The 13,750-nt window shown below is 47.7% G+C and overlaps 4 protein-coding genes across 4 annotated transcripts; all 4 read left to right on the top strand.

Moving 5' to 3' along the window:
- Positions 1–3,206: 3,206 nt before the first annotated feature.
- Positions 3,207–4,379, top strand: N7478_007444 (deoxyhypusine synthase; the record flags this gene model as incomplete). Its single annotated transcript, XM_056923658.1, has 2 exons — positions 3,207–3,419; positions 3,486–4,379. 2 exons carry the CDS (start codon positions 3,207–3,209, stop codon positions 4,377–4,379), a joined length of 1,107 nt encoding a protein of 368 aa, XP_056776384.1.
- A 1,164-nt stretch (positions 4,380–5,543) lies between these two features.
- N7478_007443 (putative MATH and UCH domain protein) lies at positions 5,544–9,367 on the top strand (the record flags this gene model as incomplete). The annotated part of the gene is made up of 3 exons (XM_056923657.1): positions 5,544–5,868; positions 5,990–8,732; positions 8,791–9,367. The coding sequence occupies 3 exons, from the start codon at positions 5,544–5,546 to the stop codon at positions 9,365–9,367; spliced, it is 3,645 nt and encodes a 1,214-aa protein (XP_056776383.1).
- A 454-nt stretch (positions 9,368–9,821) lies between these two features.
- N7478_007442 (rRNA (cytosine-C5-)-methyltransferase NOP2) lies at positions 9,822–12,050 on the top strand (the record flags this gene model as incomplete). The annotated part of the gene is made up of 1 exon (XM_056923656.1): positions 9,822–12,050. The coding sequence occupies one exon, from the start codon at positions 9,822–9,824 to the stop codon at positions 12,048–12,050; it is 2,229 nt and encodes a 742-aa protein (XP_056776382.1).
- Positions 12,051–12,807: 757 nt separating this feature from the next.
- On the top strand, positions 12,808–13,612 carry N7478_007441 (uncharacterized protein; the record flags this gene model as incomplete). The annotated part of the gene is made up of 2 exons (XM_056923655.1): positions 12,808–12,918; positions 13,013–13,612. The coding sequence occupies 2 exons, from the start codon at positions 12,808–12,810 to the stop codon at positions 13,610–13,612; spliced, it is 711 nt and encodes a 236-aa protein (XP_056776381.1).
- Between the last annotated feature and the right edge of the window lie 138 nt (positions 13,613–13,750).

Genomic DNA, 13,750 nt, shown 5'->3' with positions numbered 1-13,750 from the left:
TATCTTACGTTCTCTTGCGCATTGTAACCACATACTTAAGTAGCTCCAAGGCCTGCTTCATCTGCCCGTCGAATTGATATGCTAATGCGAGTATATGCTAAGATGCTAGTCGATCAGGATGTTCTTTATCTTATGTTCTCTTACGTACTGCGACCATATGCTTAAGTAGCTCCACGGCCTGCTTAATCTACTCATTGGATCAATATACTATTACTAGTACATACTGAGATGCTAGTCGATCTGGATATTCTTCGTCAAGCGTTCTCTCGCGCACTACAACTATATGCTCGAGTAGCTCTAAGGCCTGCTTAATCTGCCCGTTAAATTGATATACCAGAGTAAGTTCATACTAGGACACCAGTCGAGAGGGATGTTCTTCATTATAGTTGGCTTCGGTCCATACACACACATCTCTTAAAGCAGCCGTAGCTTCTTTTGCTCAACCATCCGCTAGAAGATATTGTCTAATCTTAGAAAGTAAGCTATACCTCTCACTTAACCATTTACTCTCCTCCCTCCTAAGAATTTCAAGGGCGTATAATAGGTATATTCTCCATATCCCACGATTGGTGTATTTATTAGATGGAAAACAATTATCTATATGTTACATTATTATTTCAATAATCTCTAGTATCTTCTGTGCCTCTACTATCCACACTCGTATTGATAGCTGTACAAGACTATGGATATCAAATTTATTTTTATTATCTCTCCTAGTCAAGAATCCATAGCTGCATAGCGTACCAATTGCAAACTCTATCTCCTCTTCCGAATCAAGGGTAGGGAGAAGTAATCGTAAGATTACCTTCAGCTCAAGGTAGGAGATAAATTCTAATAAATCCACAGCAAAAGGATCAGAGCTCTTGATCTAATTAAATAAGATCTACCATATAGCTGTCACCGCGTTTAACATTTTAGGGTAGCAAGTGCTATCACAGAATTCTCGTATCGCTAGGCGCATCCGGTCTTTTTCAGTTTTATACATAAGTTCGAGATACCACATGGTCGTTCCATTGTTCCGAGAAATATAGTAAGCTGCCTATACAATAGCTAGAGGTAGCAATTCTAGCTCCTCCAATAATTATATAGTAGATTCTCGGCCACACAATAAGTCTTCTCCAATAATCTTAGTAAGAAATTGAATCCCTTCCTCTATTATCATCTTTTGGAGCTGAACAGTATCCTTTTCTACAAAAGACTTCGCCACCTCACGAGAACGAGTAGTAAGTAAAGTTATACCATTCTAGCCAATTAGGAAATACTAGTAAAACTCATCGAAAAGCAAATCCACGTCGTCTACATTATCGACTATAAAAAGCCACTTTCCGGATTTATCAGAGCTTAATTGCCGGCGTACCAATTCCATCGCGCTTTCACTATCTGGATTCCGATAAATTTGGAGCTCTTTCGCGATTTGCCAACACGCCTGCTCAAAGCTTTCGAGACTAAAGGCAAGAGCCCAGAAGATAGAGCAGTCTAGTATATGCGATCTCACCCAACGGGCAAGCTGAAGAGCAACTTAAGTTTTTCCAATGCCACCTAGTCCGAATATGGCTAGTTTTTTGGTGTTCGCTTGGAGAAATAACTTCTGCTTAAGCTTATCTAGCGTAGATTCACGGCCAGTAAAGTAACAATTGTCCAACGATAGAATTATATAGTGGACTTAAGATTAATCACCTTGGAAAGACTCAGTAAGCTAATATCCCACTTAGGGTTTTATATTGACTTACATGGCCTGATGTTTGTCTCGTTTGTTTCTGTATTAGGTAGGTGGAGGTGGTAAGTGGCTTGACCGTTGTTCATACCTATCTGGAACCCCGAATTTGACCCAAATGACATTGCGGACGCCATACTCGCCACGAACAGTCTGGCAACAGGCACCGCTGGCACCACAGCGAAAACAACGATGAATGAGTAGATATACGAAGATATCGCTTGGCTTTAAATGAGTTCGAAGTTTGGAAACTTAGCCATTCAACAGGATCGGTCAGAGGATGGGAGGGGTGACGAGGAATGTTTGCGACCGCGGGCATGCCTTGCCATCAGCCCAAGGCATGGGGGGTGAAGGGGTGCACTTCGTAAGCGCCCGTCCGCTGATGCGGGCCATCAGCGGACGAGGCAACTCGACAAATCATACACATGCGTGGATCTCGAACTGCATGAGGTACCTCGTGCTATTGGCGACCGATATGTGATTACGCAGCAACGGCACCAATCAGCACACTACAAGGTGGGGGCTCAAGAAACTGTATCATCCAATTACGGGATGGCAGACAGTATCTCGCGGTAGCTGGATATAAATTCCACCTGATTAGGGGCCTTTTATGAACTTAATAAAAACACTTTATTACGAGCTGGAATTATGCTTCAACATACAGAGGCTCTATAGTTATACTTTCCAGGTTAATCAACTATATTCAATTGTCAGACCTGTATGGCGAAAATGGCCTTCAGCACTCTCTTCTCTTGCGCCAACCACGTCTACACACCACTCTAGAAACCCCTGAAAGTCTCTATCTGGGTTATCTTCAAACAACTGCCAGTTGCGTTTAATGAAAGCTTTTAGCTCCGCAAAAAATTCCTCGATAGGATTCAGATCAGGAGAATAAGGTGGAAGAAATACCAGCTTGACGCCTGCTTCTAGGCATATGCGTTCTAGCCGCTCAGGGTGGTGAAAGGACGCGTTATCCATGACTAGTATTGACTTAGGCTCCGGCTATCTGCCATAATGATGAAGAAGCTGCAAAGTACTGTAGTTTGAATTTAATCTAAATCATAAAATTGACCTGTTAAATTATTGAAACCCTAAATTATAACTAGTTTGACTTATATATGTATATTCATGTAGTACTTATATAGTATATAGTAATCTATAACTATAATCATTTGAAAGGGCCTCTCTCCGAACATACTGTGTCATTGTGGAAGATTTTGGAAGTGACTACAGGTCAGTACGATCCACGTGACTATCTGGTCTTATTTCATGCCTCAGGTGTCTATAGTCTTCTGCCTGATATACAAGGCCGTCATCTCTTCCCCGCGTTAGAAAAAAAAAGTCGAATTCTACAGATCATAATAGATAACCCCACTACACACTCTTGCAAGCAATTGCACTCCATCTCCATAAAATTCATTCATTTATGCCTAGCTAGCTAGCCTTGCAAAACCTTTCTTTTCTTTTTGAACTCGATCTTACCAACTACAAAATGAGCCAGCCAACAGGTGCACCAACTTCGGCAACCGCCTCGGTGCTTGTGGCCTCCGAGCCCATTCCCGAGGGCACTCATGAAGTGAGCGGAGTGGATTTCGACAAGTTCCAGGGCCGCGATATCACCGTGGCAGAAATGGTCGACAATATGACCCATATGGGTTTCCAAGGCAGTGCTGTTGCGGAAGCTGCTCGCATCATTAATGATATGGTAAATGCTCCTTCTTGTCAATGGAACACGCCAGGTTAGACTAACGTGGGTATGTTTTCTGAGTAGCGTGCCTTCCGCGACCCCGAAACAGGTGCAAAGACTACCATCTTCCTCGGTTATACCTCCAACCTCATCTCCTCCGGTCTACGCGACACTCTCCGTTACCTTGTGAAACATAACCATGTCTCGGCCATTGTTACTACAGCCGGTGGAGTGGAAGAGGACCTGATCAAGTGTCTGGCGCCAACCTATATGGGTTCCTTCGCGACTCCGGGCGCTGGATTGCGTGCCAAGGGCCTGAACCGTATTGGCAACTTGGTCGTACCCAATAACAACTACTGTGCTTTTGAGGATTGGTTGATCCCCATTTTGGATCGGATGCTAGAGGAACAAGAGGCTGCTAAGCGCAAGGCGCTGGAGACTGGGGATGAGGAGGATGAACTCCACTGGACCCCGAGCCTCATTACGGAAAGACTCGGTCGGGAGATCGACAATGAGGATTCAGTGCTGTATTGGGCCGCAAAGAACAAGATTCCTATCTTCTGTCCCGCCTTGACTGACGGATCCCTTGGCGACATGCTCTATTTCCACACTTTTAAAACCTCTCCCCAGCGACTCCGAGTGGATATCGTGGACGATGTGCGTCGTATTAACACCATGGCCGTGCGAGCCGCACGGGCGGGTATGATCATTCTGGGTGGCGGTGTGGTTAAGCATCACATTGCCAATGCGTGTCTGATGCGGAACGGTGCCGAGCACGCGGTTTATGTTAATACTGCACAAGAGTTCGATGGCAGCGATGCCGGAGCCCGACCCGACGAGGCGGTGAGTTGGGGCAAGATCAAGACTGATGCTGAAGCCGTCAAAGTCTACGCCGAGGCCACCGTGGCTTTCCCTCTAATTGTGGCAGCCTCGTTTGCACGAGCAACACCTCCGGCCCCTCCAGCATCAACCCAGTGAGGGACGGTCTCAAAGTGCCAATTTGAGCGCTGAGATTCCCTAAGTATGTAGTTGGCCGCACGCTGCAGGACCCCGTGTTCAACAAGGATTGGCTATCCAATCAGAACAATGCATGACCCACTTCGCCTCAGACGTGCACAGAAGTACGGAGTACACAGAGTGGTCTCCTGTACGGAGTACATCCATGCAGTTGACCCCTTCTCTGTCTCGATACTTTATGTTTTTGTTGTGACCTGCTCGTGTCTATTATATCTCTCATGGGCCAGATGACTGTGTCCGTATTTGCCAACGTTGGTTCAGCGTGGTGTAATCGGTCAGCCACTGTTAATTCCTGCCTTCTCCTTGGGTCCCCCTGTCAGTCCCACATCCTGTGGGAATCTTTCATACATAAGCGATCACGAAAGGGCGGGAAGGGGAGTGGCAACCCACACCCCGGGGACGAGGAGCCGATCGGAAGTGACTAACATAGGAAGTGGCAACGGAAACAGAAAAAAAGAAGAAAAAAACCTCCCAAACTCTCCAAATTCCATACCCGCCGCCTATTTTTAAGGTTTCGATCCGTTGGCTGCCCTGAGGTGGAGCCCTTTGGGTGTTCCGGATCCACTGTCGATCAGGAGGGGATAGAAAGGCTTCACCGCGACTTGCAGAAGTAGGGAGTGGTTTTTGTTATGTACAGTGTATGCAGATAATATTCAAAAATTCAGAATCAATTTGCTACTCAAAAAAAAAAGAAAAGCACCAGATCACACAATCAGACTAACTCCCGAGTGACTGAGTAGGCCATGGGGTAAGAGTCACCGCGTGGCCCACAGTGTTAGACCCACTCGGGAACCAAATGCCAATCCCCCGGCTTTTCTCTTATCGCGAGGACTTTTTTGCGCAGATTGTGGCTTTTCTCTTTTCTCTTTTCTCTTTTCTCTTTTTATTCTTCTTCCTCCTCCTCTTCCTCTTCCTCTTGCATTCTTCTCCTTTGCTTCTCTCTTACTTCCGCTCTCTATATCCCTTCCTCAATCCCCCTGAGACCATATCCATTCTCCGATAAGCCTTGATCGCTCGGCAACAAAGAAACAGACACGGAGACCACACGTGGAAGAGAGGAAGCGCTCTGCAAAAGCTCTGCAACGCTCAATTGACACTGAAACGAGTCGCATTTCATATACAAGCATGGATCCATCTCAACCCTCAGGCAATCCAGGGTCCATCGAGTTCGAGATTGATAGCGACCTTGTATCCCCGACATCAAACATCTCGGAACCTACAGTCATGCCGAGTCTTGCCCCTGAGGACTCTGTACCACCGGCTCCAGTAGCCTCTCAGCAATCACAAGCCGATTCGGAATCAGAAGTTCAATCGTCAACTCCACCTACGACAGATTCCGAGGAACTCGAACATGCCTATTGGGCCGAGTATGAGGAGGACACTACTGCACCTGACGAGGAAGAATTGAAAGAGATCGAGGGATCGGAAGCTGACTACAGTGCCCGTGATCGTAGGTTACACCCGAATCTTTAAGCTTAAAACAAGGAAGAAAGAGAGAGAGAAAAAAAACGGAGCGAAAATGAGAAATCTCCGAGCCCATAGAAACATTTACTAACAGCACGGCGGTATAGACACATACTGGGAGGGAAATTTCTTTCGGGATTTGGATGACCCAGAATACCGGCCAAAGGAAAAAGCTCGGTTAACATGGAAGATTAATGGTGTCCGAGGTACACCCGAGTCGCCTAATCGCGCAAAGATTATGCGTTCTCCGCCTGCTTTCATTGGTGGATATTGGTGGCGAATGAAGTTTTACCCCCGCGGCAACAATGTGGGCTCCCTGAGCGTCTACATCGAATGTTCGACTACTATGCCCAGTCCGGACGAGCAACTTCCGGATACTGAATTCACCGTTCGTCGTGGCGCATCCGAGTCTAACCTCAACGATACTCTACCCGATATATACGTACACACAGCCGCCACAAATGACATAAAGACCTGGGAAGAGGATTACAAATCCCGTTATTCATCTGCAGAATTGGCTAGTACTCAGGAGAATACATCAAATGCATCTGATCCATGGCGAGTCTCAGCACAGGTTGGGGTCATTGCATACAATCCAGATGAGCCTCGGACGGGATGGATGCAGTCCTCGTCCCATCAATTCAACCCTCACAATTTAGATTGGGGTTGGACATACTTCCATGGTCCTTGGGACCAAATCCACACTCGTCGACGAGGTCAGCATCGTGCTCTCCTCAACAATGATACCCTGGCATTCGACGCTTATATCCGTGTTATTGATGACCCGACCAAGTCACTGTGGTGGCACCCAAGCGACTCAGAGCCAACCTGGGACAGTTTGGCTTTGACTGGTTACCGCCCGCTCGGCGATTCAATGATCAACCATAGCGCGGAGGTTGCAGGTCTAGCTTCATGGTTGCATATTGCTCCTTTCGCCAAGATTATTCAGAGTGTGGATGTTCTTGAGCATCTCAATAATTGCGAAGTCAAGCCGAAGCCTTTGTGCAATGCCCTTCAAAAATTGCTTTGGCAGCTTCGTAGTCGCGCTCAGTCTCTTCAATACGTGGACACCGATGCTATTACCTCTACTTTGCGCAATATGCGCGAATTCTCGGGTGATGTTTCTGAATTTTGGGAACGACTTCGCCGTACTCTGGAGCTGGAACTCATTGGTACGGATGCGGGCCAGGAGCTTAGCAAACTGTTCGATAGCCCAAAGTCGAAGTCTTTGCCTCTGACCGCTGGTGATGTGGTCTCTATCAACACCTTGCCTACTGATTTTAACTCTCGCGTCTGCATGCAAGCCGACCAAGTGAAATCTACAGGAGAACTAATGGCTAAATACCTAGATGCAAAGTCTGGCTATTGGTCACTTCCCCCAGTTCTTCATGTTGAACTTGGACGTCATTCTTTGGACAAGAACATGCGCTGGCAGTTGAATTTCAATAAGGTACAACTGGATGAGGAGTTGGATTTAGAACGGTGGGTTGTTGACAGCAATGGCGGCAAGTACGTGCTTTACGGCTATGTCGTCCACCGTGGCCGCCGTACTTCTGGGAAATTCTTCAGTATCCTTCGTCCTGCTGGTCCTGGCACCCGATGGTTAGCATTCGATGATGGAAGTGATAACCGTGTGGAATGCCTGACCAACAAGACGGCTCTTGGACCTCATCTCGGCTTAGACGATTCTCAAACGGTTGACCATAAGAAGGGACATGATATCCCGGTTGTCGCCATGTATGTTCGCGGTGACATGGTTTCAGAATTTCTACCCGGTCCCCAGGGGCCTTGGGAAGTCTCTGATGCCTTGAAAGAGTACTATGAAACGGGGGTGCATTGCCCCACTCCTGCGGCCAGTGATAAAACCAAGGACGTCCAGGTTGAAGTGTATTCTTTACCTGAGCATGATCAATTGAAGAGTCTTTTTGACACTTACGATCTTATGTCCCATGCCAAGTCAAACAATGGGGTCATGTACATGAGTCTACCTAGTACGTCACGTCTTGCTGAGCTACGCAAGAAGATCGCGATGTGGAAGTCAGCCGGCGAGGAAGTTATTGGAGCCGAACGAGTTCGTTTGTGGCATATTGGTCATACTCGTTCTCAGTGTGGTCCAACTCTTGCATTCGATCATATTACCGACTTGAATGCCCCGCTAGACTCCTCTTCAGAGACTATGCGATTCTGGATGGAAACTATCTCTGGGGATGATGCCAAGTTCTTTGCTATCCCCGACCCTCCTTGCGCTGCTACTACGGAAGACAAACTTGAAGAATCTATTACGGAAAGCCCGAGCTCTGAGGCCGCTGAACTACCACCGGCAGTCAATGATGGGGATGCAATTGCCAGCTCATCGGGTGGCGATGCAAGCCCTACAGATAATTCGCCGCCACTCGGGGCGTCATCTCCAGAAATTGATGCGATGGCTGAAGAGCGCGCTGAACACGATGCCGTTCTGGCTGTCGCGACCGCCAATGATGCAGCTTCAGCTGGTGCTCAGGTGAATGTTCATGCTGTCCCTGCCTCTGCTTCCGAGCCACTCCCCGCGACGGGTTCAACAGCCAGTTCTGAGACATCATGGCCCGTTGGGCATGCCTATTATTTTATTCAAGTGTTTGATGCAGACAACCAGGTCTTGCGCACAGTTGGTTCGTTCTTTTCCAAACTTGAAGCGAATGTCAAAGCATCCATTCGGAAGCATTTGCAGTGGCCTATTCGACGGGATTTCCTCATGTGGAAACGAGTGGATGGGACTACTGTCACCACACTCTCTCCAGCTGAGAATTTCATGGATGTTGTCGTGCCACATGGGGCTTGCATTATTGTTGGAGACAAACTGAGCAAAGACAAGTAAGTAATTTGCAAGTCTCTTAAGATAACGATAGTTCCGAATTTAACAAACAAACAGGCGCTCTCAGCTTGGATTATCCGGTCTATTTTCTAGCCCAGATCGACTAGTTCAGTATCTTTGGGCGGAGTCTCGAAACCATCCAATTCAAGGATTCACCGGTACCAAGACTGTTGAAGCCACCTTTACAAGTGACTTCTACAGTGGTGAGTTCTTGAAGGGCTACTATCACGGACGTGGTAAGCACCTATCAGCCACAGGCACAGTATACGAAGGTGACTTCATTTTCGGACGACGCCATGGCCAAGGCAAAATGGACTATCCCACCGGCGACATCTACGACGGTGACTGGGTAGAGGATGTCCGTCATGGTCAGGGAGCCTTTACCGAAAAGAAGACAGGCAACAAATATGTTGGCGGCTTCAAGGATGGTAAACGCTTTGGTAAGGGTATCCATTATTTGGAAGTTGCTGATGAGGAAATGGATCTGTGTCAGATTTGTTACTCGGAAGAACAAGATGCTGTCTTCATTGACTGTGGTCATGTTTGCTCTTGTGTGACTTGTGCGAAGCAGGTGGATCTTTGTCCGATCTGTCGGAAGAGCATTAAGAGCGTTGTTAAGATTTATAGAACATAAGCTGATCGTGTTCGAGCACGGTACAGTTTTTATGATTTTGAAGCATTTTTGGATATTTTTGATTGCATTTAAATAGATTTACATATTTACATTCGGAGTTTATGAAGCTTTGCTCCTTTTTGCCCTTTCCTGTTTTCAAGAACAGGACATACTGGAAAGAATATATCCCACCATCAAGAATGGATGAATTCAATTATCAGTTTACTTTTTATTCCATTTTTTTTGCATAGAAAAAGTAGCTAGAGTCCTAATTAAATAGCTCCTAGTCTGAACTGTTTGGAGTGTATACATAGTGGGCACGGACTGGCACTATGTGGTACCTGGTGGGTCCCGACCGCCTTCTGCTTTTAGTTTTTTACTTACTGCCCCTCTTGACCGCTGCCGAAGAAAAAAAGTGAGAGAAAAAAGTTCGGGACTAGAACCATCAACCCCAAATACTGAATCACAGCACATCATGGGTGTCGGACGTCGTATGAAGAAGCAGGGCCCCCCGGGCCCGCTCGATGAATCAAAAATCACCATGTTGAAGAAGCGCAAGGGTGGCGACGCCGAATCCACATCCAAGGCTGTCGCTGCTAAGAAGCGCCGGAGAGACGCCGACGAGGAAGAGCCTGTGTCAAAGAAGGCTGCACCTAAGAAGACTAAGGTCAATGCTGCTCCTGTCAAGAAGAGCGGAAAAACCGAGTCGAGCAAGCCCAGCAAAAAGACACCTGTTCCTATGTCGGATTCGGAGGAAGACGATGAGGAGATGGAGGACGATGAATTTGATGATCTTGATGGAGTCAGTGAGGGCTCATTGGGTAGCCAGGATGAGCTGGAGGGACTCTCTGATCTGGAGGGTGATGATGATGACTCGATCATGGACTCTGACGAGGACGAGGCCGATCACCCCCGCGGAGCGATGTTCTCTGACGATGAAGATTTGTCCGACGCCGAAGAAAAGTTGACCGCCGCCAACATCGAAGGATTGTCTCGCAAACTCGACGCCGCCAGAGAGCTGGAGGAAGAAGAGGCCGAGCAGGAATTGCAGGATGCTGCTATGCAGACCAATATCGCTGGCGACCGCCCCGATGTTTTCAACGACCAGGCCCAGCAAGGACTTGCCCCCGATCTGCAGCTTCTCCGTCAGCGTATCACCGATACCATTCGTATTCTTGGCGATCTGAAGACTCTGGGTCAAGACGATAAGTCCCGCGCCGACTACGTTGACCTCGTTCTTAACGACATCTGTACCTACTACGGCTACACTCGATACCTCGCCGAAAAACTATGGAACCTCTTCACACCAATGGAAGCTTTCGCTTTCTTCGAAGCCAACGAGACACCTCGTCCCGTCGTTATCCGTACCAACACTCTGCGAACCAACCGTCGATCTCTCGCTCAAGCCTTGATCAACCGTGGTGTTGTTCTTGAGCCCGTTGGCAAGTGGTCCAAGGTCGGTTTGCAGGTCTTCGAGTCCGCTGTGCCCCTTGGTGCCACCCCAGAGTATCTGGCTGGTCATTACATTCTACAGGCTGCATCTTCATTCCTTCCCGTGATGGCGCTGGCTCCCCAGCCTAATGAGCGTGTTCTTGATATGGCCGCCGCTCCCGGTGGTAAGACTACCTACTTGTCTGCGCTTATGCGTAACACTGGTTGCGTTATCGCCAACGATGCCAGCAAGCCCCGTGCTAAGGGTCTGATTGGTAACATCCACCGTCTCGGCTGCAAGAACACCATTGTCACTAACCTGGACGCCCGTACCGCGTTCCCCAAGGCCCTCGGTGGTTTCGACCGTGTGTTGCTGGATGCCCCTTGTACCGGTACCGGTGTTATTTCCAAGGATGCCGGTGTGAAGACCTCTAAGGATGAGCGTGATTTCCTCGCCATTCCTCACATGCAGCGTCAGCTACTCCTTGCCGCCATTGACTCTGTCGACCACGCTTCCAAAACTGGTGGATACGTCGTCTACTCTACATGTAGTGTCACTGTTGAGGAGAACGAGGCTGTCGTGCAGTATATTCTGCGCAAGCGCCCCAACGTCAAGATTGTCGACACTGGTCTCGGCAACTTTGGTAGCCCCGGTTTCACCAACTACATGGGCAAGAAATTCGATGCTAAGATGGCTCTTACCCGGCGCTACTTCCCTCACCGTGAGAACGTTGATGGTTTCTACGTCTGCAAGCTGAAGAAGACTGGTCCTACCCCCGCTACTAAGGCCGATGATACGACCTCTAAGGATCGTCATCCCCGACGTGCTAGCTCTAAGGCTACCTCTACCGATGAGGATGATGAGGAGATTGATAAGACTCCTATTCGTGATGAGAATAGCAGCATGGGTCAACTTGAGGGTAGTGCTTTCGGCCCCTTCGAGGGTGATGATGATGCTGAGCGTATTGCACGTGCCGAGCGTAACCGTCTCCGTCGCAAGGGTCTCAACCCCAAGGGTGTTCTGAACAAGCCTAAGAAGGCCAAGGGAGAGGCCAAGGCCGAGACCAAGGAGACCAAGGGAGAGTCTAAGGAAGAAGCAAAGGAAGCAACCAAGGAAGAAACCAAGGAACCCTCCAAGCCAACTGAGCCAGTAAAGACATCTCCAGCCCCAAAGAAGAAGCCCGAGACTGCCAAAAAGTCATCCAATCAGAGCAAGGGCGAGAAGAAGACTTTAACTGTTAAGGCTAGAAAGCCCAAGAAGGCTATGAAATGATCTGTTGACATGCCACGTCTCATGTATCTATAACCTATAACTATGGCATCGTCCGTTGGGAAAGTTTGAAAAGCATCTTTATTTGTTCGGTGGACGGCGCACTAGACATATACCTTGTTTATTTTAATTTCAATTCAAATGTTGTACAAATCGGTTTAGTTTTGAAGCGTAGACTCACCACCCTAAGTGATAAAGTCCAGGTTATTTGGATCACTCCATTTCAAATCCTTTGTCGTGCTCCTTAGTCCAAATCGCATTTACTAGTGATCTTGTTTGGAAGTGTATCTAGGCACATCAATCATTGCTCAGGAACTTTGCAGCGATAAATCACAAGTATCTCATCTTAAACCTGTCAACAAATTTAGCAAGACACTCATTCCCATTTACTAGCATCCAGAACCAAAGTCACTTAATCTGACACCAGGCTTTTCAAAATACCGGGTACTATTATATAGATAACTCTTCTATACTAGAACACTAGTACTACTGTAACCTGTTTATGACACTGATTAATTAACATGATATAACAAGTAAAATTAGGCATTGTGTTCGGTTATACATAGTACATAGTAGAGCTTGCCGTTGCTTATGAGGGGCCCGAGCCACATGACCCAACTACTATCCCACCTCAGCACATCCGCGGGAAGAAAAGACAACAACTTGAACAGCTCACGCTTCATTTGACAACGGACTTTCTCAATCGTCCTCACTCCAACTCCCTATCTTTAGTGCCATCCCTCTACTTCAAATCCTCATCATGTCGGAGGTTACATTCACCAAATCATTTCTGTCCGCTCTGGACTCCCGCCCCATCAAGCTGCGAGCCGACCATATCTTTGATCCAGAGCAGGTCGGGCTCCGTGTACCTGTAAGACGCGCCTCCATAATATATCCAGATTCACATCCAGATAATGATGCTGCATCTGCATATACATATAATATACCCAATCTAACAACAACAGTACACGCTCCCCCGCCTCCAACCCCCGCACCCAGAAATGCCCAAGAAAGTTCAACAAACCCAAGCACCGGGCTCATCCAAATCAATCACCGTGAAGGTGAAATCATCCCGGAACCCAGAGCTCGAATTTCCCCTCCCAAACGTTCCTATCAGCACGACCTCTGTTCAAGATCTTCGGGACGCTGTGAAGCAACGCATCACCGATGCGGCGGGTAACCCCGTCGCACTGGAGAAAATTAAGATTTTATATCGTCGGAAGCCGGTTAGTGGGACTGGAAAGACGTTAGCTGAGATTTTGGCGGATGAGCCTGAGATGCTGGTTGGTGGGAAGGAGATCGAGTTTGGGGTTATGGTGCTTGGGGGTGCTAAGGCGATTGATGTTGCGGAGGCGTTACCGGTTACGACTACAGATGAGGAGGTGGTGAGGGAGAGCCAGACGTCTTCGCCTAAGGCGGCTGTTGGACCTAATGGGCCGGAGGTGGTGAAGACTGAGGAATTTTGGAATGATTTACAGGGTTTTCTGGAACAGAGGCTGAAGGATGAGCAGGAGGCGAAGCGGTTACGGGTGCTTTTTAAGGAGGCGTGGAGCTCGAGTCTGTAATATCATGATAGTATGATCGGATCAGATCGGAATTCTCTTGTTCAGGATGTCGTTACTTTAAGAACAGTCTTCATAATACCCATTATTGGTTCAAGTTAAAATATTACATGAAATGTTCCAAGCTCCGAGGAACTGTGG

Source organism: Penicillium angulare (assembly GCF_028827245.1).
Source record: "Penicillium angulare strain IBT 27051 chromosome Unknown utg000005l_segment0_segment0, whole genome shotgun sequence".
Classification (NCBI taxonomy): domain Eukaryota; kingdom Fungi; phylum Ascomycota; class Eurotiomycetes; order Eurotiales; family Aspergillaceae; genus Penicillium; species Penicillium angulare.
The sequence above is the reverse complement of the archived record's forward strand: the minus strand, read 5'-3'. Positions and strand labels throughout refer to the sequence as shown.